General features: G+C 41.7%; 1 protein-coding gene across 1 annotated transcript; it reads right to left on the bottom strand.

Annotated features, from left to right (window-relative positions):
• eif2ak4 (eukaryotic translation initiation factor 2 alpha kinase 4) lies at positions 1–22,878 on the bottom strand. Its single transcript, XM_034857521.1, has 39 exons — positions 22,500–22,878; positions 22,242–22,357; positions 21,466–21,568; positions 21,207–21,380; positions 20,166–20,246; positions 19,898–20,049; positions 19,719–19,819; positions 19,470–19,627; positions 18,792–19,324; positions 17,938–18,053; positions 17,161–17,315; positions 16,584–17,023; positions 16,422–16,485; positions 16,254–16,343; positions 16,038–16,160; positions 15,305–15,409; positions 15,018–15,081; positions 14,838–14,917; positions 14,600–14,701; positions 14,454–14,504; positions 14,115–14,351; positions 13,077–13,152; positions 12,625–12,746; positions 12,245–12,294; positions 11,783–11,951; positions 11,044–11,160; positions 10,843–10,908; positions 10,569–10,739; positions 10,344–10,478; positions 10,047–10,154; positions 9,504–9,632; positions 6,726–6,812; positions 6,477–6,589; positions 6,331–6,386; positions 5,552–5,649; positions 4,535–4,603; positions 3,653–3,697; positions 2,643–2,758; positions 1–495 (listed from the first exon to the last, which is right to left on the bottom strand). Exons 1-39 carry the CDS (start codon positions 22,629–22,631, stop codon positions 438–440), a joined length of 4,962 nt encoding a protein of 1,653 aa, XP_034713412.1. The 5' UTR covers positions 22,632–22,878; the 3' UTR covers positions 1–437.
• Positions 22,879–24,393: the final 1,515 nt, after the last annotated feature.

Below are 24,393 nucleotides of genomic sequence, written 5' to 3'. Positions count from 1 at the left end.
ACAGCTTCATGTGGGAAAAGGTGATTTATTCCTACTATCTATCCCGTTGCTATTTAGACAGGTTAAATTGTAGCCTTTATGCGACATAATCTTCAGTAAAAAGCTCTCTCTCTTTCACCTTCTAGTAAGGCAATAAAGTCAGTTGTCCATTGTTGTCTGAGAAAGACTACAAAACACGGCAAGGTTTTGGGAAAGCTCTGGATTTGGGGTCAAATAGCTTAACTATTCAACATGGTAAAAAAAAAGCACGCGCTCGCACACACACAAACACACACACACCTCATGTCCTTGAGGCTCTTGCTTTCCAAAAAGACAAGCTACAAGTCTGTAAGTCTTTGAGCAGATTCTGTAGGTCCGAGGTTGAAAACAGTCTCTGGGAGCCCACTGAGCGTCGAGCTGAGCGGGACATCTCCCAGGCCACTGGAACCCCCTGGTCTTCAGAGAAGGATCTTGTAATAGTCGTCCTTGTAGCTGTACAACACCACCACAGCAACCCTGCAAGAGGACGTTGTCAGTAATAAGATTCAAAATTTAAAAAAAAAAAACAATTCATATGCGGAACCTCCAAATTGGACATCTATAAAAAATAGGACAATGAAATTCAACCTGGAGGGTTTCCAAGATCTTCTCTGGATAAAGAGAGTCAGTCTAGTTTAAATAACACAGGCTTCAACCATGCCAACAATCCCATACTGAGAGTAAAAATGAACAAAAACAAAAGTCAAAATTACTCCACTTTTTTCCAATATCGTTACTCTCCAGATTATCCACACTAGTGGCATCCATTTCATGCCAACAGGACATTAATGTTCCCTCAGGATGAATTGTGATACTTATGGTAATCACTTCACTTTTCAACTAGCGCCATCGTCAGGTCACGTTTTTAAACTATCCAATACTTTGGTCTATGACTAAATACCTAGTAAACAGATGACATTTCAATTAGCCTCAGCTGTACTGTGTGTTTAGTGCTAATAAGAAACCGTAAGCATGCTAAAACGCTAAATTGAGAAGGTGACCATAGAGAACATTACACCTGCTTAACATGTTAGCATGCTGACGTTAACTCAAAGCACCGCTGTGCCGAAGTACAGCTTCACATAGCTGCTAGCATACAGGTCTTGCCCACGGTGCAAGGCTGAAAGGAAGGCTCAGTGATTGCAAAGCCCTTGGGATAAGTTTAGTTTATGGTGGTGCTGCAGCCAGGTGACTGCATGGGGCATTTAGCCCACTCATCTTACCTCAGTTGCCTGTGCCCCACATTCATTGAAAACAACTAAACAAACAAATAAAAACACACTGAATATATCCATTGTTGCCTCTGTGACAGTTATTTATCAGCAGAGACTTTCTTCCAGTCAGGAAATAAAAACCAACTGCTCTGGAAGGCAGAAAGAGAAGCTTTGATATTTTTTTGTTGATTTTTTGTTACCATCTCATTCATGAATGAGAACATTCGCTGAATCCCTCACAGGGTTGCTCTCTATGGGGGATACACAAGTGTCACAACAGAAAAAGCTCAAATATTGAGGATTTAGCCTGGGCTTTGGAAAAAATGTTCTCCTAGGAAGCTCAGGAACATTAACCGCTCGAGTCCACAACCCCAGCAATGGATGAAGGTACCCTCACTCAACTTGGGTGTTAAGAGACAGACATCAGAAGACCAAACAAGGCAAATCCTTCTCCAAATTTCCCCTCAGGAAATAGGATCGGCTGAGGATTTAATGTTCTTCAAGGCAGTCGTTATGCGTATTACAGCTTCCTTTGAAGGGCTGACTGTCACTGTTACACCTGGAGTGTGGGGGCTTGGTCGGAGAGTGGTTGGTTTAGAGTGGCAGCTGCTCATAAAAGGAAGTCTGCCTTTTTTGCCTTTTTTAAGTGGTCTTTAACTTATTCCACTGTTTGCCTCAAGTTTCATTTTTAGGTTCTCTGGCTCATCTTCCACATGGGCTCCTGCTGAGACGGGACATCTACGACGTTTGCTAGGAAAATATCCATAAAAATAATTAATCAGCTTCCTGCCGTTTATTACCTTTTGAGAGGAGAAACATTTTCACAAGGCTGTCCTAATTACCACATTTCACCTGCTGTTATTTGCAGATTATATCGTTTGACTTTTCTTTTAATATGCTTGTTTCTTTTTACGTGTCGGTTTTATTGCTTAACTTGTTTTTAAAGTGCTTCATGTACTGGTTTTATTGTCAAGTGTTATATATTATTATTATATATTCAAATGATTAAATAATTCAAGAAATGTAACATTTTTGGTTCCCTGCCAACTATGGCATGGATAGGATTGCCGTGACATTTGGTAGAGACACCCATCGGGCCCAGTGGACAATCCCTAATAAGTTTGGGGAGTCCCTGACCTTTGATCTAGCACACCCATGATGTCAAACTTTTCACTTATCCAGTGAATTATCTAAACATTTAATAGATGGATTAGCTCAATTTTTGTAGACATTCATTGTCCCCAGAGAATGAATCCTTAGACTTTCCCTGACTCTTTGTTTTCTTTGGACTATTAATGATGTAACTAGCTAAGGCTGGCAGAGGACACCGCTAGATCCGCAACCATTCATTTTACTTTGACAATAACAGCAGCACAGGACTACACAAACATGCCTAGGCACCCGACTCACTTTTTGATCATTTTAAAATGGTGGATCTCATCGCAGATGGACTTAAGGTAGCGCTGCTTGGGGAGACGAGACAGCAGAGTCTTCACACTGCTGTTGAACTGCTCTTCGCTGTCAAACTGGAAAGCAAAAAAGAAAGATGGGAAAAGTGGGAAAGAGTGACAAAATGTTACACACAAGACTGCTCACGGACAAACAAAGCCTGGTACGGATTAGTTTTACTTTAAGGCTATCCAACGCAACGCCTCACTAGGTGTCAGTTTTCTGTGTTAACAGAAAAGTAGACAGCATTTTAGAAGAATAAATGGGGGTTTTCATCTGCAGCCTTTGGAGTATATTTTTGCATGTCACGTGTAACGGGGCAGTGAAAGCACAAAGCTACAGTGGGTTTATAGTTTTCCTTGGCTTCTTGTGTGACATTGGGTAATTTGCCATATTTGAAACAGGCCTTTCCTGCACGCCTGGCTATACCCACTGTGTATTGTCATGCGTTTTATATACTAAATGTGTTTTCTCAGACACATGCTGCAAGGGCCCAACTGTATAGTTGGCCCATTCATTTATGGAGTGGAGGCTTTTGCTTATATAACAGTGGTGTTAAGGGTTTTTCAGCTTTCTTAATGTTTCATTCTTTTTTTTATTTTTTAACCTCTGCTCTTAGGAACCAGATTTTTTTTTTATGAGTGCAGCCTTGGTCAAGAGTTTGGAATGTAAATATTAACACCTCTTAAGTATGGCTTTTGTTAACTGTAGCACGTGTCTGTCCCATGGGCTGGCCTTTTTTAAAGGAGGTGAAGTCAGAGCCTTTAGCATATCTCCCTGGCTGTATAAATAAGGCTGGGTGTTTCCTCACTCCACTCCACATCAGGACTGAAAGGAAGGAGACGGGATCCCCTCTTCCTGTCTAGGATCTTGACCTCTATTGGCTGTTCTTTCCACTTCCCAAACTTCATTAAGGATGTGGCCTTTTATTAACTCTGTAATGGTCTTGATGAAGCTAGTAGGGAACCAACCTCCAGAGACAGGAAGTTGATCAAAGTTTCCTTCTGCAAGTCCACCTGCGGGATACAAAACAAGCAGGGTTACACAAAAACACAATGGAGCCTTATCTCATGTTGCAACAATTCCACAAACGCATTCGTAATCAAACTAAAAATATCGACCGTTTCAACTGCTGCCCAAAAGCTTGTGTAATTCTTTCAACAGTAGATAATCCAGTCTACTCTGACATCCGTAAATTACTTACAATTCCACTTTCACAATGCACTTGCCAGGCTTGAAAGCACTCTATGTCCCTTAAACAGGAAGGGTCTAATGGCCTCCTGGGTTTATCATTGGAAAATAAGTCCTGCGGTGATCTAATCTGAATGACAGACAAGCAGGCTGCTGACAACAAAAATGGAGATTTACAGGACCGTGCAACTGCTTACCGGAATCAAGGTGATTATGTTTCAATAACTTGGATTTACTGTTGGGTCGCAGATGCAATCCAGACCCGAACAGGGATGACAAATGTGTTTGGAGTATGCAGGGACATGGTAAATAAGACATGCAGGCATGATTTACTTTGAAAATATCGGACCATAAATCTACAACACAACCACAAATAAACTCAATCTGGCAGCCATTTACACCCCCTGAAATGACAAAGTGATTGCCTTCTGTTCACTGTTCCTTCTGCAGCAACTGGAAGGGATTCACAGCCACCTTAACCTCCAGAAAGGGGTTGAAACACAAAGCAAATAGCTACACAAGGGCTGCTCCCAGTGATGTTTGTGGTTTTAGCTATCAAAAGAACTTTTCTTGCTCTGTGATTTCACACATGTATTCAAGAAATAAGGTGGGAGAGCAGGATTGGGGGGGGATAAAAGGGGGTAAACAAACAAATTACTTACTGCCAGAACCTCAATGTCATTGCTCTTGTTCTGCAAATTGCTACCAAGATTCTGTAATCTGGTTTGGATCTGAAAGAGAGGCGGTTAGAGAACAACAAAGTAAGGAAAAAAATGGAATAGGCTAGAAGAAAAAAATTGTGCATATGTTTGAAATGTAGGGGAACAAAAATCATCTTCAAATGCACTCATTTTATAATCAAATCATTGCCCTGGTCTAAAGTTACAGTCACCAACGACACATACTCCAATGTTTAAGATAGACACACAGAGACACAAAGAAGAAGCGAATATATGACAAAGAGAATACTAACATAAGTCAAGACCTTGCATCTCAGCTTTCCTTTATATCGTTTTACAAAAAGATGTATGTAAGTATGAGGAAACAACTCTATTAATACGATACGATAAACAAAAACTTAAATTTTCAATTAACAGCTGCACCTTAGAGGGCTGCTTCACCAGCGACCATCTCAGAGAAAACAACCTTTTTACCAAATGTTCCTTTGTTCACTTCTCTTGCAATGTTCACTGCAAATTAAGGTACTTATATATAATAGGGATGGGCAAAAAATCAATTCACATTCGTATCACAATTCAAGCTTCTACAGATTTTACAGATGCATTTTCATACTATCAAATGGGAAAAGTAACTACCGGTACTATATTTAGATACTGTAAATTGTTTTTTTTAAGTGAGAATTGATTTAGAATCGAATCTTGACATTTTCTGAATTGTGCACCCCTACTACTTAATGGAGATTTTTCTCTACTTATGGTGCTGTAGAGAAATATTTAGATGAGCAGGTGCAGAGATAAATTTCAGTTGTCAAGAATGGCGAACATTTGCGACTAATTTTGGTGACCCCCTCAGAACACGGTGTCTAGCAGAACCCTATCAGTTCACTAATGAAACCAAGCCTACAGTATCAGAACAGGTGGCAGAAGATGCACACTTTGTGTGTGTGTCTGTGTGTATATGTGTGTGTGTGTATGTGTGTGTGTGTGTATATCACAAACCTGAGTCTCATAGCGTCGTCTAGCACTGGAAGAAACTTTATCCGGGCTGATGACGTTCACATTCATGCTGCCGGTGTTCCCGTGCTGTTCGGAAGAGCCTGGAGACAGAAAAAAAAGATTAGCTTTAGTAAATCCTAGCTTAATTTCACCTTTGCACATTCCAGTAAGATGACAGTGACAACTTTGTTTAACTTGTTACTCAATTTAATTTAATCTGCTTGTTGGCTATCTGTGTGAGTGCCAGAATTCAACATTGAAATTTCTCCCAAAATGCACCACAAAAAGTCATTCCTGCCTGTGGCCATCAAACTTTATAACTCCTCCCTCTAAGTGTGTGACACAGACACTTATTTCGTTTTTAAACCCGACAATATTATCAGTTTTGTGCACTAACACCTTCTCTATTTACCACTATCTTTATTTATATCCCTTTTGCCCTTGGTGCAATGTGTGCAACTGTAACACAGAATCTCCCTTTAGTATTTCTGATTCTAATTCTTTTATTGCACTAATCAAATGTGAATCTAGGTAACCAATCAGTTAAATGCCAAAAGTGAACATGCCACACTTAGATTTGACATACTTTGTAAATGCCACATTGATCACAATATTGCGTTTCATAATTTAACACTTTAATTGCAGCATTTTGGTTCAGTCAAAGCACATCTGTGTGAAAACAGAGGTGTGACTGTTTCATGCTGCAGTAAGACGTAATGTTACAAATATACATTTTAGTCTGTATACAGAGGCTGACTGTAAAGAGAAAGTGGTAATCAGACCTGTGGTGTTGAGCAGTGATCCTTTAGGGTTCTGCAACATGCTTTCAGAGATTTCTCTGCAGGGACACAAGGACAACATTACACAAGAACAACCCTCTAACATCATTTAGACACCTGAGCAGCACATTAAACCAAAACTTCTTTACCTGGTGTTTCTTTCCTCAAAGAATTTGGTCCGACACTTCTGAATAATGTGGTCCGCCAGGTCCGACTCAGGGATCCGTTTCTCAGACTGTCTGTCTTTCTCAAAGGATTTGACCTGAAGACAGATAATGACTTTAACATGTGCTGCTGTACACAACATTTCCATAATTCTTTCTTATCAAAACACTTTGGAAAGCATCATGATCTACAATGCTAATGAAAAAAAAAAAAAAAAAGATTTTACGTTTTACCTTCACATAGTATCCCTCCTTGTCAGAGACCAGGGCCATGCAGTTGATCCCAGCCAGCCTGCAGTGGTCCATCAACGTCTCCTGAGACTAAACACACAAAATAACAAAGGGCTGAATCACACTCACTAACACACACAACTACGAGGGACTATTCATTTTCACAACATACTGCATGTGTGAGTCAATCACCGCTAGATATTTGGTTGCAGTGGCTGTGTGATGACCCTTCCCTGTGTTTCCCTGTTGGGACTTGAGGATGCCGGGCAGACGTTCTGTGAGGGTCGGGTTTAGAGCGAGGTGTTTAGTGAACCTGCAGACTGCTGAAAGCTTGCTGCCGTCATACGAGTGCTTTCTTCCATTAATTACTAAAAGAATCAAGAGTCAAGTTTGATGTTCAGTTTAGAAAATATTTTGAAAATGGAGAGCTCATTCTGGGGGAACACTGGACTCATCATAGCTTGAAAAAGTCTTCCATAGTGGCATTCAGTCAGTTTAAATGGAGTTTTGCTTGGAACGAGAGCGTGAGTGTGCACTGTGCTGGGAGTCAAGACCAAAACTCCATGTGTATTCAGGTAATGCATTCAACCATGACGGTGTGTGTGCATGTGTTCGTGTCAGCCTAATTAATTCCCATCAACTTCAGCCTGAAAGTTTCTTTTGGCTGCTCCGCTAAACAAGCTAACGGTGGTGTAGAACAGACCTTTCTGTGTGTGCGTGTGTGTGTGTGCGAGCGAGCGTGTTTGTTTGGTGTAAATCATGTAGGCACTGAAACTTCCTTTCTTGTTGAAAGAAAAAATTAAGTCAAAAGGTAAGCACTTGCCCAGAGACCAGTGGGCAGCTCTGGGACATATGCCTAAGCCAACCGCATGTGGAAGGGGTTTGCCATATTTGGCTAATAAAAGCTAAGAGTGTAACCGTCTTCTAAGGATGACTTAAAGCTGCATATTCAGGCCTGTTAAGAGGACAGCATGTGAAAGGTGTTAACAAAAGTCTAGCGAAGGGGGAGGGATTGGTGAGAAGGTCCAAACAAGGTGTTCTCACCTCCTGGCCACTGGCACCGCCAGCATTCATGATCAACAAATACACACAGAAACACTTCTGATAATTTGAATATAATGCTGCTTGTTTTCCAGCCAAACCCAACCTGTCCAAAATGCTTCAAAAGGACTACTTATGGGAAGTAAAGGTGGCCAATCCTGTGCCAGTGCAAAAGACAATGAAGACCATTAAAGCACATGTAGAAAGTTAAAAAAATAGGTCATAAAGAGCAAAAGGAAGAAGAAAAAAACATGTGGGCGTAGCAATATTCCAGGGATGGCGTTTACACCAACACACAAACACAAGGCTTGTCACATAAACATGAAGAATGTGACAGAGGCATGGCATCAGGAGTTTTGGACCAGAAGATAAATAACTTCATTTTGAAGGGACTGATCTCAGCGTTGCTGTTTCCTAACAAGAGCTTTTCATTTAATTTATTTGGAAGCTTGTCTTGACTAACAGATGATTATTGCAGTAACAAAAGAAATCCACAATGTGTTGTCCCAATATGGCCAGCAAAGCCTCTTTTAAATGCAACTACAAAGTTCAGTTCCTTCTCTTGGATGTTTACTATTTCTGATGATGTCACAATAAGTCTGTTGCTGACAGAGGAAGTGTTGCCCTCTGTAGGAGGCACAAAGTTCCTACAGGACAAAACAGTAAACTACCTATTTTACATAATGAACAATTCCCATTCAGGAATCTACAAAGTCAGATTGTGGTTGAGTTTTTTTTTTTTTTTAACATACAACAAACATGAGGGCTCAGTTATATAATTGTTACAGTATGAACACAAACTCAATGAAATCCTTCTGATTGAATTACTGCATGTACAGTGCTGCTGTAGCTGCGTCCTGTTTGCAGATTCCTTCCTTACGTAGCAAGCAACAGTTTGAGAGTGACTTATTGAGAAGTGGATTCTGCTTTCTTTAGCAAAATCCTATTCAGGCTTTGGCCTTAATGGCACTGGCATGACTTTGTTTTAAGTAAATGCTTTCTTACAGCACTAATGCTTGTTTACAAATCGATTGTCTGCCATTTTTGGTATTTTATATTTTATATTTTCTTAAAAACACATTGAAAACGTATGAAAAGCGTCCCAACCCTTTAGGCATTTTTGGTTCTCATGATGAACTTCGCATATGTAGAAAAAAAATGCATGCCATTTTGTCATTCATAAATTCAGGTAAAGTGTATGTTTATAGTTTAAAAGTTTCAATGCAGAGAAATTCCGACACTATGTTTTGTCGTTTTTTAACTCCCAGATCCCAACTAAAGACATTTTACTAAACCAACATAGAAGGAGTGCAGTCTTTGAACACTAGAAGCGCTGTGGGGCAATATTTCTATGTGTATGCATGTGCACACACTCGCACACATGGTTGATGGGATACGCATTACTGATACTGGTTTAACCCAGTGATCTCCAGGTGGTGGTACTGCCCCAACGAATAGAGGGAATTAGATGACAGCTAGCACGCAAACATTGATGCAGGTTTTAAACTGTAAAAAAGAAAAGCCTCTAAATGGTGTATGAGGAAGAAAAGGCATTCAACACTTTTGTAAGACTTCAACGATACAAACAATGCACTTTGGTGAGTAACAAAGAATGTAGACATATCTTTTTTTACAAGAAAACTCCACTAAGCACTGTTACATCAAAATTGGCTTGAGTTGAGTTTCCACCCTGAAACCATTCAGTCAAATTATTCACGTCTATCAGGCAGGCTTGCTCACCTGTGATACATCATAGGCAATATCTGCAGAGACGCCGGTGCTCCACAGCTTCTGGACAACATTGATGGCTCTGGACATTGAAGAGTGCCCCACGGGGACCACCAGCGCATCGCAGGAGCTCACTGATGGCTGATATAGAGATAAAATGGAGAAGGGAAAAATGATGCAGTTAACTGTAGTAAAATAACTTCATGACATAACTGTAATAAATTAGTCATTTTAATACTTTTGTCTTTACACCTAAATGGTATTCTGGGCACATCATTTCAAATTCTGAATATAGAAAATATAGATAATGATGCACTTCTAAAAATAACTCCATGGCGTCAAGAGTCACAGTGATCATAGTTATTAGCATGTTTCTAAAAGTGGCTGTGTGGCGGCCGACTGCGGTAATAAGGCATCATTAAATATGTAGCCGTCTGCTGCTCCTTCATTACAACAATTAGGAATGTCAGATCCCTGTGTGTGTGTGTGTGTGTGTGTGTGTGTGTGTGTGTGTGTGTGTGTGTGTGTGTGTGTGTGTGTGTCTGTCTCTCTCACTGGCTCCTCCATGTTGGCTATAGCAGCACAGACTTTGTCCAGGGCCACACTGGCCCCGACTGCAGAGGGCACCGGCACTGTGGAAGCTGGCCCTCGAAACTCCAGGATCTAGCAGTGCAGAGAACAAAACACATGAAGGTACTATACAGACATATTGAAATAATTGAATACAAACAGAAGAGTTATATTTGAGTATGGAAGAATTATGTTTTTATTATGTATTATCATGTCTGTAATATAAACTTTTGAACACATTTCTTTTTCATTAATAGCTGCACATTTTGACAGAAAACCTACCAAGTGGTCGTAGCGGCCTCCAGCAGCCACTATATCCGGAACAGTTCGCTTGCGTTTCCTGATGAAAGCCACAAACTGGAAGATGACCCCAGAGTGATGCTGCACCTTGTATACTAGGCCTAAGTTAACCACCACCTATAGAGAGAATACATCCGCGTGAAAAAAGGGGAAAAGACATACACAGTGCCTGAGACATAACATTCTTTTACCCATAAGCCAAATCACCTGAAGTTTAACTCCAAGTCTACGCAGTAGCACTGTGAGCTCCTCCAGGTCCTTGAGGCCCTGCTTGGCCAGCTGGGTGACGGCGGTTTTCTGTTTGGTGAGTGATGTCAGCAGTGGCGCCAGATCCTGAAGATTCCCCTTCTGTTCTATGTATTTGAACAGCATCTGCAACTGGATGCAACAGAGCAAGGAAAACTCAATGTGGGAACAAGTGTGCTGCAGCAGCAGGACTGATTATTTTTACAGGAGGTTAATGCACCCGGTGGACACTTACACTGTTGGTTGACAGGGGAAAGTTGTAGAACTTTGCCTCCACCTCACGTTTGGTCAGCTTTTCGCTCTGGGGCAAAGCACCATAAGAACGTTACCACTGCTATATTTGGGAAGAACACTATTATATATTTTCACACCAGGATATTAGCAACAGTCACGCATTGCGAATAACATCTGTGATGCATGTGTGAACTGCACTGACCATGGCGTCACACAGTATCGTGGAAGCCTGGCTCAGTTTGTCCTCGGGGACTCCACAGTGGAGCAGGATGGCCTTCAACAAGCTGGTGTGGTTCAGGTAAATGTTATAGTTCCTTTCCTGTGATCACAAAACACATGCAAACACACCTTTAACCCTCTCAGCTGCAATTACAGTCAAAACCAAGAGCACTATTGTACAATGAGCCTCAGTGAATAATGACTGTTGTGTCCCACTGCCCTCTCATTCTGTTTGACTCACATATTCTTAAGAGCTTTTACACAAAGAGCAGGATGGTGGAGAGGATAAGAAACAGGATCTGTGAAGGATGAGGCAGCGGCCGACCCCTGGGGTGACTGGGTTCATTAAACATGCAAGGAGAGCTGCGACTGGGGACTAACACAGCACTGGGTTGTGTGGACAGGAAATAGATTGTACTGGGGAGGCAGGGAAGGAAGTGGACAGAGTTGTGCATTCCAGATTTACTATGCAAATAATAAATATGGTGTAAATCTGTCAGGCTTACACATATTATGGTATGTTAGAAATGTAAGTGGGAAGTGAAAAGGGAAAAAACAACAACAGGACAGGTTGCGATGATGGCATCCGTAGGAAAATAAAGAAATAGAATAGATGCATCCAGCCCATTGTCAGACTGCTCTGAATGTGAAAGACGGGGCAGCTCAGCACAAACTGTCAGCTCACTGGACCATTTAAAATACAGGAAGTTCATGTTTATAACCTGGAGCACGGGGAATTCCTGGACTATTTCATAAATGGTGTAAATGGTCTCTGCATCCGGGAGCAGGGTGTTAGAAACGGGTGTGATGATGTCAAAGGCGCACTCCAGAAGCTCCCTTGGGTGCGCGCGATCTAGCTTCCTGGGGCGGAATACGCGTTCGATGCTATACCTTGAGAAAAAATAACAGAATCACAGAAACACTTTGATTATTCCTAACATGTATGTCAGTTTTCATGTGAAAATGTTTTACTCTGTGGTGATTTGACTTAATATTATACTTATTTTATTATTTATATACAAGATATCATATCACAAAACCGTCACCATTTTCTTAACTGTTTTGCGTTATAGGAAGGAAAAAAAAAAGGTTCCTATGAAACAGTGCTGATTTATACGTTACCAATAACTAACATATAAATGTGTACAGCTAACAGCTTGCTTTGTTAAATCATTTAACTTTACCTCTTCAGATGAGTTATATTATTGCGAGCGACGAATCTTGAAAACGCCATCTGAAGTAAAAAAAAAAAAAAAAAGAGTTGAGACATTGGGTGCACACGTATAATGACAGTGAAGTCAGTGCAAACCAGGCTGTAATCAATCACAGTCTTGAAACAACCATTTAGTCCTCAGGGTTTCCTGAGGTAGCAGGATCTAAAGGCGGCTGCTGATTGCAGCCTCACGCTATGTGTGTGTGCTTGCCCATGCTGATGCAAATAGTTGTATAATTAGTGTTTGTATGCAAGCACGGACATGCACGCCTGAGCGTGCGCGGGTGTGTGTGTGTGTGTGTGTGTGTGTGTGTGTGTGTGTGTGTGTGTGTGTGTGTGTCTCTCTCTCACGCGGAGGTCATAGGGCAGTGTAACCAGCATTCCGCTGTGGTCCATGAAGCAGGCCAGCTCGCTGCCATCATACAACTTCCGGTTTCTGGGGAGGAGCAGCGGCGTCTGCAGACGCACTGCACCTGAAAACAAACAACATGTATTACTGCAACATCTGCATGACATGACATAACCCTCACCATAAAAGAGATGATGCATGTGAGCAGATCCCAACTCAGCATACACAAATAAGTACAGCTGGACATCATCAGCAGTGTGCATAAAAATAACACTAGCACCTGCACAGAATCTGCGTTGTCCAACAGTGCACTTATTGTTTAGCCGTCACTTACTGGGGAAGATGTTGGGGTCCCCAAAACAGGCTAACAACACGTCAGAAATCCAAGTGGTTCACAGTGGAGAGTCAACAAAGACTCACACGCACACTCCTCAAACAACCGTAGTGTACTCACCATGCTTCTTGAAGATCCTGGTGATTGTTTCATACACATGCTGCTGCAATTTGGCAGTTTTAAAGCTGAAGCTGCCCTGGAGGGAGACCAAACAAACAGCCTCTGTTAGGGATCAGGAGACATCGATTAAGCATGAACAGGCCCTCTGCTTGTCAGTTACACAGACCAGATGAGTACTACCGAGGGGTTGGTGCCGACATGACTATGAATGTCCGCACGAACCCCTCAGTGCTACTCATATGAATGTCTCTAGTGACATCTTCAGGTAGAGAGGGGAACAACTTGCAGAGTACATTAACTGCCTTTTTACCCAGCTTTACACTTAATTCCCCACATATCCAACATAAAGCCTTTCATACGTAACGGTCCCGTATTGTAAAAAAAACAAAATGGGATTACCAAGAGTCGCATCTTTTTTTGTTATTATGAAGCGGGTCTAGGTGATATACTGGGAAAGTATCAAAACACTCAATCCACAGAGAGATGCACACAGCCTGTTTTCAGAAACTGTGTCTTTAAATGAGCTATAAGGAATTCCATTCAGTGGTAATACAGTATAATGTCACAAATATACTAGACAGGGGCTAAAACGTCGTAAAGAGTTTCGGAGCGTGAATACAGGTATATTCAGGCATACAGTATGATCAAAATAGTTTTTTTTTTAAATTAAAGTATGTAAAAATGCTCTAGTAGAAAACCAAAATACGATGTGAAATTAACCTGAATGAGCCTAATATGGGACCTTTAATCAAAATCACACATGTATGTCTCTAAGGACACCATTAAACACATTTCCTAAATTTTCAAATGGCAGACACATGACCTTCCCTCTGGTCTTGCATAAAATATTGTAAATATAATATCTTGTATATTAATATTTGTATATGTTTAGAAGTCCTTAGAGCATATTGCATGCATGCATTGTTTGAATAAATGCCAACATTTAAACAATTCATATGCTATGTCCAGCACATAACTGGTACAATACAACCACATGTAAAAAAAATAATTAAAACACAGCCAAAGCAGTAGCCATACCTTGTGTAGGTCTATGTCGTAGGTGTAATCCATGACGGGAGAGGTGTTCTGGGCAAACAGCTGGCCCACCATGTTGCGATAAGCCTTGCCGTTTATATTGGCCATGGTGTGCTGCAGCACCTCATGCAGCTCTGATTCCTCCATCTGTGGTGGAGGCAGCAGTTCACTCTTTAGCAGCTCCTGGGCTGTGGGCCGCAGGGCTGGGTCGTGTTTCAACAGCCACTCTATCACTTTCCTCTGATAGATGCAAAGACAAGACACAGAGATTCATTCTACTGTTAGACTGGGAACCCAGAGGAGAAATAGTCATGTCAAAATGGTGTGCTACAGCTTTCTCACCTGTGTTCCTTGCTCATACGCAGTGAAGTCCTCAGGGAAGACCATGGGCTCCTGCGGCATTAAAAGAGACGAGTAGTTAGTAACAAGCCAGTTTTTAAGTCCCATGAGCCTGCGTGGATCACTCCCAGTCCTGAAGATAAACGTACCACACGTAGCTGGCTCAGGACAGAGATGCGCTCGGCTCCCGTGGTCATGGGCCGGTAGCACATCTCAAACAGGATGATGCCCAGGCTAAACAGGTCCACTTTCTGAGGACAGAAAGAAAAGATGAAAATCAGACACTCAAAAACTCAGTGGTGTAACAATAACAAGCAAGACTCCCACTGAAGCAACTGCACAAGCTTAAATTATATCTTCTTATTTCAATAGAATCGGAAATCTTACTTGGTTGTAGGTGGCTTTGGTGTTTCCTTGAACCTCGGGACTGACGTAGAGCGCAGTACCAACCATGCCTGTCATGTTACCTGTAGAAGAATGATGCAAAACCAGCACAGTGTCAGGGAAGAACAGTTGTATCAGGCAAAACAGAGTTATACCCTGTGAGTGTTTTCAAACTCTCTGCACCTGTCGGGTCTGGTTTGGGCATCACGGCTGAGCCACTCTCCTCCACTTCAAGTTTACCTGCAGCCTGAAAGAGATAAACAGCATCTCCAGAAAAACATGTTCTTCACTGGAGTTATATATTAAGAGTAAATAAACAAGCTACTATTAAGATGAGTAATACAACACAACTACACAGTCTTAATGTTTCACACAAAATCCATAATTAACTCCACACCACAATCAGTCAGTGCAGCCTGTCAGCATGGTGAAGTTGTTAACCGAATACCACATTAAAGAATAAAGCATACCACATTAGCAGGATGGTCTGTCGCCAGGCCAAAGTCTCCAATCTTCACATGGTCCTGTGAGTCAAGGAAGATGTTGACAGGCTTCAAGTCCCTGTGAATCATGCCCTGAAAGAAACCATGATCGTTTAATAGATCTGCTCGGTCATGAGTGATGAAAGCATGGCTTTCCTCTTGTTAACTTTTATGGTACTGAAGAAATGCACAGCTAACTTTAAAGGAGGGTGAAACCTCAAACACATTAGTCTATTTTGACAGTATTCCACTTCCGGGATTGCTCTATTGCCGATGGAAAATAGGCTGGATTTCACTCTTTTGGCCCGATGTCCTTTTACCTTACGTTTTCTTTGTAATGGAATTCTAAATCAGGGTCGATTTATGAGGACTATGGTTAACTGCTCCTCAGATCTCTGCAGGGTAAAACCAGACAGCCACCTAGACTATCTGTCCAATCTGAGATTTCTGTTGCTCGACTAAAACTACTTTTGAACGTACACATGTTCCACCAGGACAAGTTCTTTCCCGAGGCTGTTTTGCAGCGGCACAATGGATCTGCCCAGTGCTTAGCGCTGCCCATGACAATTTTGATTGGTTGAAAGAAATGCAAAAAAACAACAACACGTTTTTCTCTAATCCTGGAATGCCGTGTGGCATAGCCAGACCCTCCTCCGAGCGCTGTAGAGGAATGTCTGGCAAAGCGACGCTACAGTTACATCAACGCACACAAATTAAACACCTGCTCGTGGATGTAAGCCAGTCCGTCCAGTATTTCTCTGAAGAGTCTCCATAACCGATTCTGGTCCTGGTGCAGGCCGTGATCTATTGTGTCCCTTAAAGTGCTCTTTTCACAGTATTCCATCTGTCAGGAACAGAAAACATGCATTAGATGTGCGGCAGAGACCTCTATTGGTGAAAAAAAACAAAAAAGAATTAAGGTGAAGCTTGTACATACTTGTATGTACAAGTGATGTGCTATTAGGAGGGGTCGATCGGAGTCTGTGCTCTCTGCTGTGTTGATCACAGGCATTTTGCTTGGCTCAGCCTGTCGGAGGAAACACCATTAGTTGCACTATGCCTGACAATGACAAACACTAATAAGAGAATGAATAAATATTCAAACCTCGTCCGTGCTTTCATCGCCATTGTCGAAGATAATGTCACTACTTGAGTCACTGTCTGATGGCCTAAAATCCACACGAAAAATAGTGATGTATCAAGAGTTTGTGCAGGAGAAAGTCTTGCTGGATTATTTGCCACTAAAAAATATTTTTTTTAAACTTACAAAAAAGAGGCCCCAAACACATCTTCTTCGTCATCGTCGTCATCATCATCTTCATCACTCGACTGGTGTCTGGTACATTTGGCGCTGGAGGATCTCTCGATGGAGGTGGACCACTCCACCGAGCTCGACAGAGCTGGAGGGGGTGCGATGTCCTCTGCGTTGTCAGCGAGGCCCAGCTCGTTGAGGCTCTGCCGAGGCTCTTTGCATTGAGGAGGCTTGTCGGCAGTGCTTAAAGGCTCAGAGCTGTCGGTGTTGCTCAGCACCTCTCCCGAGGGTGTCGCATGCCGCTCAATCCACGCATTGTAGTAGCGGACGATATTCTCATGGTTAAGACGCGAGAGCAGCGTCACCTCGCCTTTGATCCGTCTGAACTGTTTGCTGGCCGGGTTGACCTGGATGCGCTTCACAGCATAGTAGCAGCCGTCTAGGTTATTCTGGACCTGGACACGCAGGAGAGGGAAAGTAGAAGAAACTAATTGGACGCAAAGAAATTGAAGCCAGCTTTCTTGCCATTGTAATGCCTTCTCCCAAGAAAGCTACCGGGTAAAAAAAAAAATAATAATAAAAAAGAACCTGCCTTAATAACAGCCCCAAAGGCTCCCTTTCCAAGAAGCTGGAGTTCCTCAAACTCATTAAAGTAGCGAGAAAACTGCCTCAGCACCCCGGAGCTGAATGGACCGTTGAGGATGTGGCTCTGTGGGATGACTGATGATGGAAAGTCCACGGCGGGATCTGAGATGACAAAAAATAAAAAATAAAGACAATCTACTGGATTGCCTTGTAGGAGAAGTTGGGAGTTTTTTTTAACGGTATGACTTAACAAATTCGGGGGTTAGATCAGCTCGCTTTTCTTTACACTGTATATACTTATTATGCAAAAAAATGGAAACACCTGTACATTGCAATACAATAATCCTGTAATAAATACTAAAGCTGAAAACATTTGTCAATTCATCTTTGCCAATAAACAAAAGATTGGTCTGCAACAATTTTAATAATGCAATTATAATTTATTCATCAATATCGTCCTTTATCCAGCAAACATTTACTCTGCTTTAACCTTCTCAAATGTATGTAGTGCTGCTGGGAAATGTAATATCTTTCTATTGTTTGTAGCTATTTAAAGACGCTGTCTAGCTTTTTGTGATGCACATTTTTCAGATCGTTTTGATATTATATAGACTAAACTATTTCACAGTTAAATTCTTACAATTTCATTGTTTGTATAATTGTTTGCTGACTCAATAGTAGCCTACTTGTTGTACTTTGTGGTTTTGTTCCAAGGAATTTTAAATTGTGTTTCTAATACTTTCTCAAACCTCATTTACACATTGTATATGGGCGTGTACATCACCTTCTGGGCTGGTCTCCTGGTGCCGTGGCAGGTTTTTAGGCGATGGAGGCTTAAGAAAGGAGTGGTCTAAAAGCTGCTGGGTTGTCCAGCGTTCAGCATCATTCAGGCACACACACCTATGACAAAGACACATACAGCATAAAAGACAGATCAACTGTACAGGAACAGTCTAGTATACGGTACTGATCCACATTGTATCCTAGTATTTCTTTTATATTTATATTCTATGCTGTGTGACTGATGTATGTTTGTTGCTGTAACTAATAACAATAATAATAATTTCCCATTTTTTGTGATCAATACATTTCTATCTATCTATCTATCTATCTATCCATCCATCCATCCATCTATCCATCCATCCATCGTGCTGTTGGTCTGCTGACAAAAGAAAGCAGTCATATCAAAAACAAGGTCTGTATAATCTAAATAAAACAACTTTATGTGAAAACCAGTTTTAAACAGCCAGCAAAGTAGGTAGACAGACTATAACTACATCTAGACCTAAAAGGAACAAACCAGGGTTTTTTTCATGTTTTAGCCGATGTACATCAAATCACATATGCTTCACATTACTGCCAACCAAGGCATGACCCTCAGCTTTAGAGTTTTGAACGTGTTTTTCTCTTTTACAGGCAGTCACTGGTTTCCCTTTATGCCTACAGGGTAACATCAACTAATAGAGACCCAAAACCTTCTTGGCAATATATCTTTTAGTGTAGAGCTGCAACGATTAAGAAAATGCAGCAACAAGTATACTGTATAACTGCATGTATACAGTACTTGATTTATAGTAAATGAGCTAAAACACTGGTATACTCCTTTAAGAAGCTGCTGTTGTATCCACCCATACGTACTTGTGGAGGAAATCCTGGAAGTCAGCAGGCAGGCTGGTTGGCACTGTCACTGGATACTGTTGCACCTCCTTGCCCTGACTCAGAGCCAGCAACATCAGCCCCAAGTTCCACACATCCCCTTTTTTGCCCGTTTTCATGGGCATCATCGTATCCTCTGAGAAACGCACGTGGGCTTGCTCAAAAATGTCCTCTTTGCAGATGTCATTAAACCTTTTTGATAAGCTGTAATCAGTCAGTCGGACGTCGCCCTTGGAGTCCAGCAGCACGCTGGAAGCCCCCAGCTGTTTGTGGACCACAGAGTTGGAGTGAAGGTAGTCAAGAGCAGCCAGCAGCTGGGCCGTGTAGTGGCACAGTTTATCCAAAGGGACCGGAATGTGGCTGATTTTGGTCAAGTTGATGCCGGGCACATGCTCCACCAGCAGGTTAACCATGAGGCAGTCCTCTTTCTCAATGGAGCTCAGAGCCATGTAGTGCACCAAGTTTGGGTGATCCAGCCGCAGGAGGGAGTTGAACTCATTTTCTGCCCCGTGGATCTACACAGGAATTCAAAAGCGTAGTATTTCAGAAGTGTTTTTACTGCTCCTAAAAACGTACCTTTTAACCATAATTGGTATTTAAATAATAATAAAAATTACATTTAAATACATAATGACAATAACTGCTGTCTTCTCTACTTGCCTGCTTTTTGCAGTTCTCAATCCTTCCTTTCTCCTGGCTGGTGAATAATTTGCCCAACTTCTGGTTCCAGCGTAGCGACCACTCGTAGATCACAGCAAAGTCTCCTGAGTTTGCCTCAAATCCATAATAAACGTTACGGCGGAACCTCTCGCTTACACCTGCCGCGGACATTAATGTACATACAGGTTATCGGGGTGGATAACGCAACTTTTGCAACAGAATGGCTGCAATGTCTCAAACAGCTCTCACCTAAGCTTTTCCCTCTGTGGACAACAAGTTCTCCAAAAGTGCTGCTGTGGAAGTGAAGTAGCTCTTGGGAGCGAGGGTTGTCTTCATTAATCGTGTCACGTCTGGGAAAACAGATCCAACTTTAAGCGTTATTACCATGTTTCTTTAACAGGAGGAGCATCCGTTGGTTCTCTGTGTACCTGTGGCGTGTATTTGAGGCAGTTCGACGGCGGTTAGCGGCTGCTTTCTTGGCTTCTATCAGTTCAGGAGTAGCTCCACCCGGGCTGGGTGGGCTCCTCCCTAACATGGAGCCGTTAGCAGGGACTGGCTGCTCCATACTCTCAAGTCGCTCCTGTGAATATGAACCAAGCAAAAAGGTCAATAACAACACCATTTTTGTGTAGTACAAACCGTGCATGTTTTACTGTTATTCTGTGGAGATCAGTAGAAATGCTGCAGCACAGTCACCTGTTTGGCTATCTCCTTTCTTCTCTTTTCCTCTCGTTTCTCCTCCTCTCTTCTTTGGATTTCAGCCATGATCTCTTTTTCCTACACAAACAAAAGAATTCCCAGTCAACATCCCGTTGAACTGGAACTTTTATTAGTTGTTGGGGGTTCAGTTATTTCAGAAAATAACAACATGCATTATAGTTTGTCACATCATTAGTACGTACAGGTAACAAAAATCCTCTATAATTTCCCAAACTCAGGAAAGAGGTCTTTTAGCAAAGGCAATCCAAGCAAGAATCTTTGTTGACCAGGTTATATATACACATCGCTCATTTATTATTTAGCTTATGAGTTATCTGCTTCTTATTCACAGTTTTAATTGTAATTTAGTTTCAATTACAAAGAAAAGGTAAGGTTAATGTAAAAAGGTAACAGGTAAGGTCATGCTCCCATAGTACTCCAACTTCCAGGATTGCTCTCATTCTGCCGGAAATTACGCCGGATGTCACTCTTTTCAGATGTCCTGTTACCTTACACTTTTTTGTGTGGACTTTTACACTCAACTCGAATTTATGATTTATTTGATTCACTCAATAGTTTATGAGGACTATGGTTACCTGCTCCTCAGAGCTCTGCAGGTAAATACAGACAGCTAGCTAGACTTTCAGTTCAACCTGAGTTTTCTGTTGCACAACTAAAAAAAGAAAAAAAAAGAAAAACTGGAACATACAGGTTCCACCAAAACAAGTTCCTTTACGAGACTCAGCGGCACCATGGCTCTGCTCAGTGCATAGCACCGCCCAAGACGATTGTGATTGCTTTAAAGAAATGCCAATAAACCAGAGCATGTTTTTCTCCCATCCAGGAATGCTGTGTGGACTCGCCGGACCCTCCTCCTCAGCTCTGTGGAGGAAGGTCTGGTAATGTGAGACAATGGTTCCAACAAGAGGAAATTTAAGCTCCTTTGTGAATGGGTTGGACAAATCACTTAGAAATAACACTAGCCCAAAACCACAGATAAAACTAATCCAGAATGAATATTTTTCTGTCTCTTCTAACCATCTCCTCCTCCTGCTTGCGCCGCTGGTCCATCTTCTGCTGCTCCTCCTGGGCTCGCTTCTCCTGCTGTCTGCGTTGGTTCTTCAGCATCTCCTCGTGGAAGGAGCTTGACGGGGGCTTGTTGTGCTCACTCAGGAAGCCCTGGATATAGTCAGCAAGCTCATAAATCATCACCTAGGTGGAAGAGTAGATAGGTAGGTCAAAAGTAGTTTATTTTATATACTTGAATCTGTGCATCTGCGCATCTTTTCATCCTCACCTCCCCGCATCGTGCTGCAGCCAGCCTGGTGATTTCACTCTGAAGGTTCTGGAGGTTTTCATTAGATAGACCTTTGGCATTAATCAGCTCCAGCTCTGGAGGCCTGTAGGTGCCCCAAGACATAAGTTACCAAGAGTGAATGACCACTAGTACGCACTGAGGGGACATTCACAACTCCATAGTAGATCTTGGTTCTGTCTGTGGATTTCTGTCTGTTTCTCACACTATTTTGAGAAACTTTGAATAATTGAAAATAACTTGCCAATGCTGCTAACGTCAGCTGATCCATTTTAATGCTTCAAAAGATGCTGTTTTTATCTTCTTTGTTGCAAGATTGAGAACATACAGTCAACGGTCAGTAGACATACCAATATATTGTGTAGAAACAATATCTAAACAGTGTGATATTGTGCATGTATGTAGAGGAAAAATAAATAAGGAAGTTAATGAGTAAAAAGTAAAAGTTTGAAGTTGTCAACATGAGTTTCTCTGACCAGTAGTTTCCAGAATGCTTCTCAGTATGTGGACCAGCAATGAATAAGTATACTATCTTACTCAGTTATACATTACTTAAGATACAGTTTTTTAACAATGTATCTTTAGTAATGTTTACATGGGGACATGATTTAGAGACTTGGAGGCTTTACACAGGAATAGCACGGTGGAAGAGACTTCCCTAACTTTTTGGAGCAGCTGGACTGTGTATGGATACCTTGCAGTGGAGATGGAGTGATGGCCATAGTAAATACATTTCAAAGGGCAGGGGCAGTACTCACACGTCAGGGTATGTGGAGGGGCATTTGACCTGCAAATCCACAGTCACGTAGCATTCCTGTCCATTATTTAGCCCTTTGGGCCGCAGGCAGAGATGCACCTCTGGAGGTCTTTTAACCTGAAAATACAATCAAGGAATCCTCGTTGGTAAAGCGGATTACAACACGTACAGTCTAGTATAAGTAATGCGTTAACTTTTACCCATCATTGGCTCACTAAAGGCAGTGCATTCGGCTAACATCTCTAGCTAACGTAGTTACCTTCCAAGGATACTTGTTCCGCAGATCCTGGAAATCATCTCCAAAGATAGACGCGAGAGCTTCTAGCTCATTTTCCTGCTGGTCCGTGTAGTCGTCTGTCCCTGCTGTTGGAGTTTGCTGCTGACTGGTCATTCTTCTGCCTTTAACTACATGGCAGTCCCACTGTGCTGTCACACTCGCAGCCGACAGATAAGAGGCTCTGCTGCGACCACCGCCACCCTCCTCCGTCCCTTTGCTAAGTCAAACTTTAGCAGATACTCACCATACTGTCGTTAACATAGCATTCGCTAACTTATCACACAAGCAATAGGAAAACATACATGCTGCCACAACTACGCTGCCAACTGGCGCGTGGTTGTTGCGAGTTGTGTCGCAGGGGAAACGTCATCACGTTGCTTTCTCAAAAATGGCCTCTAGAGGGCAGTAATTAACCTAAAACTCTCTGATGATGGTAACGGAATTTTTAGCGTAGGCTACTGTGTTTTTTGAAGTACCAGGGGGACCAGACCAGTATCTAGGCCTGCTGATGGGTACAGGGGTAGGGATGTGAAGTTATGGAACACGGGTGTAAGTATTATTGTAGTCGACTATGCACCAATTTGGTGTTTGGGAAAATGGAGTGGGAGCAATTTTAAACCTGACTTACACTGTAAACCCATGGTAGGCTACATTATGTTTGGTGGTGAAGTAAGACACAAATCCCTCATATTTTTCAAATTTCTTTTTTTATTTAGACTTGTATTTTTTATTTTCAGAAATTTGTTTGGAGATTTTCCTTTACCTTTCATTATTGTGTAAACGAAGTAGTCCAAATGACAATGATACATTTTCCAGCATAGCCCTACCAACAAACGCATATGCTGTTTAGTGTCCAGAATGTCATGTTTTGGGCATGTCCTGAGACAAATGTAATGCAACCATAAAAATACAAAGAAAGTAATCTTGTCACTGACCAGCAAGAGTGGAAATTGAACATGAGTACAAAAGTACAACGTCCTCAAATGTTGTCCTTTTTATAGAAAAAAAGTGGATAACTAACCTAAGACATGATGTAATATTAAACATACTTCCTAAGTAGATATGGAAATAGATTTGTAGCAAGTATGCTCCAAAACCCCTTATACTGTATACCCTTACACACACACACACACACAAATACATATATATGAATATACAGTATTTACATTATTTGTTTTTTTTTACAAAGCTTCAGAATGTAGGAGTCTCCCACTGTTGCAAAAGCCTGATCATGAATCACATCTTCTTTATTCATGTTTCAAAACAATATTAATCAAATCTATAAAAATGTTTTTTGGCATACAAATAACTATGAGATGCTTTAGCTGCATCCAGCTCCTATCTGTGGCGATAGAAGGCTCTGTAGGGCAGCCTGGAGCAGAAGAATACTCTCACATGCAGTACCTCCAGCTCTGTCTGTTACACTGCAACCTCTCATAATATATACTGCTCTTTTAGATCTGAGTCATTCTTCCTCACCTGAAGACCTAAACCAATACATTTTATTTTATCATTACAAATAAATGAGTGATTATCCCTGAGATCTGACCATATAAGATATTGTCTTTGGGAATGATGTTGTATCAACATATAATCTGTCAAATGTGTGTATCATTCCTGCATAGATGAGAGCATTACCTCATAAGGTATACTGTACATGAAGGCAAATATATGAAAAAGTGGGAAGCACAAATATGGACCTCCACTTTGCAAACTCACAGCTTGGAAACGTCAGTGGCTGATCATTGTGAGACTGCTGCTCACTGTAACCCTATAAGGAGACAGCTGGGCCAATCAGCTCGAAGCACTGACACCACGGGCCACTCAGACGGCCAGATCCCACACCAAGCCCTGCTGGCGTTGCCATCAGCTGTTC

This window comes from Etheostoma cragini, chromosome 20 (genome assembly GCF_013103735.1).
Source record: "Etheostoma cragini isolate CJK2018 chromosome 20, CSU_Ecrag_1.0, whole genome shotgun sequence".
Lineage (NCBI taxonomy): Eukaryota > Metazoa > Chordata > Actinopteri > Perciformes > Percidae > Etheostoma > Etheostoma cragini.
This window is presented reverse-complemented; position numbering and strand designations above follow the sequence as displayed.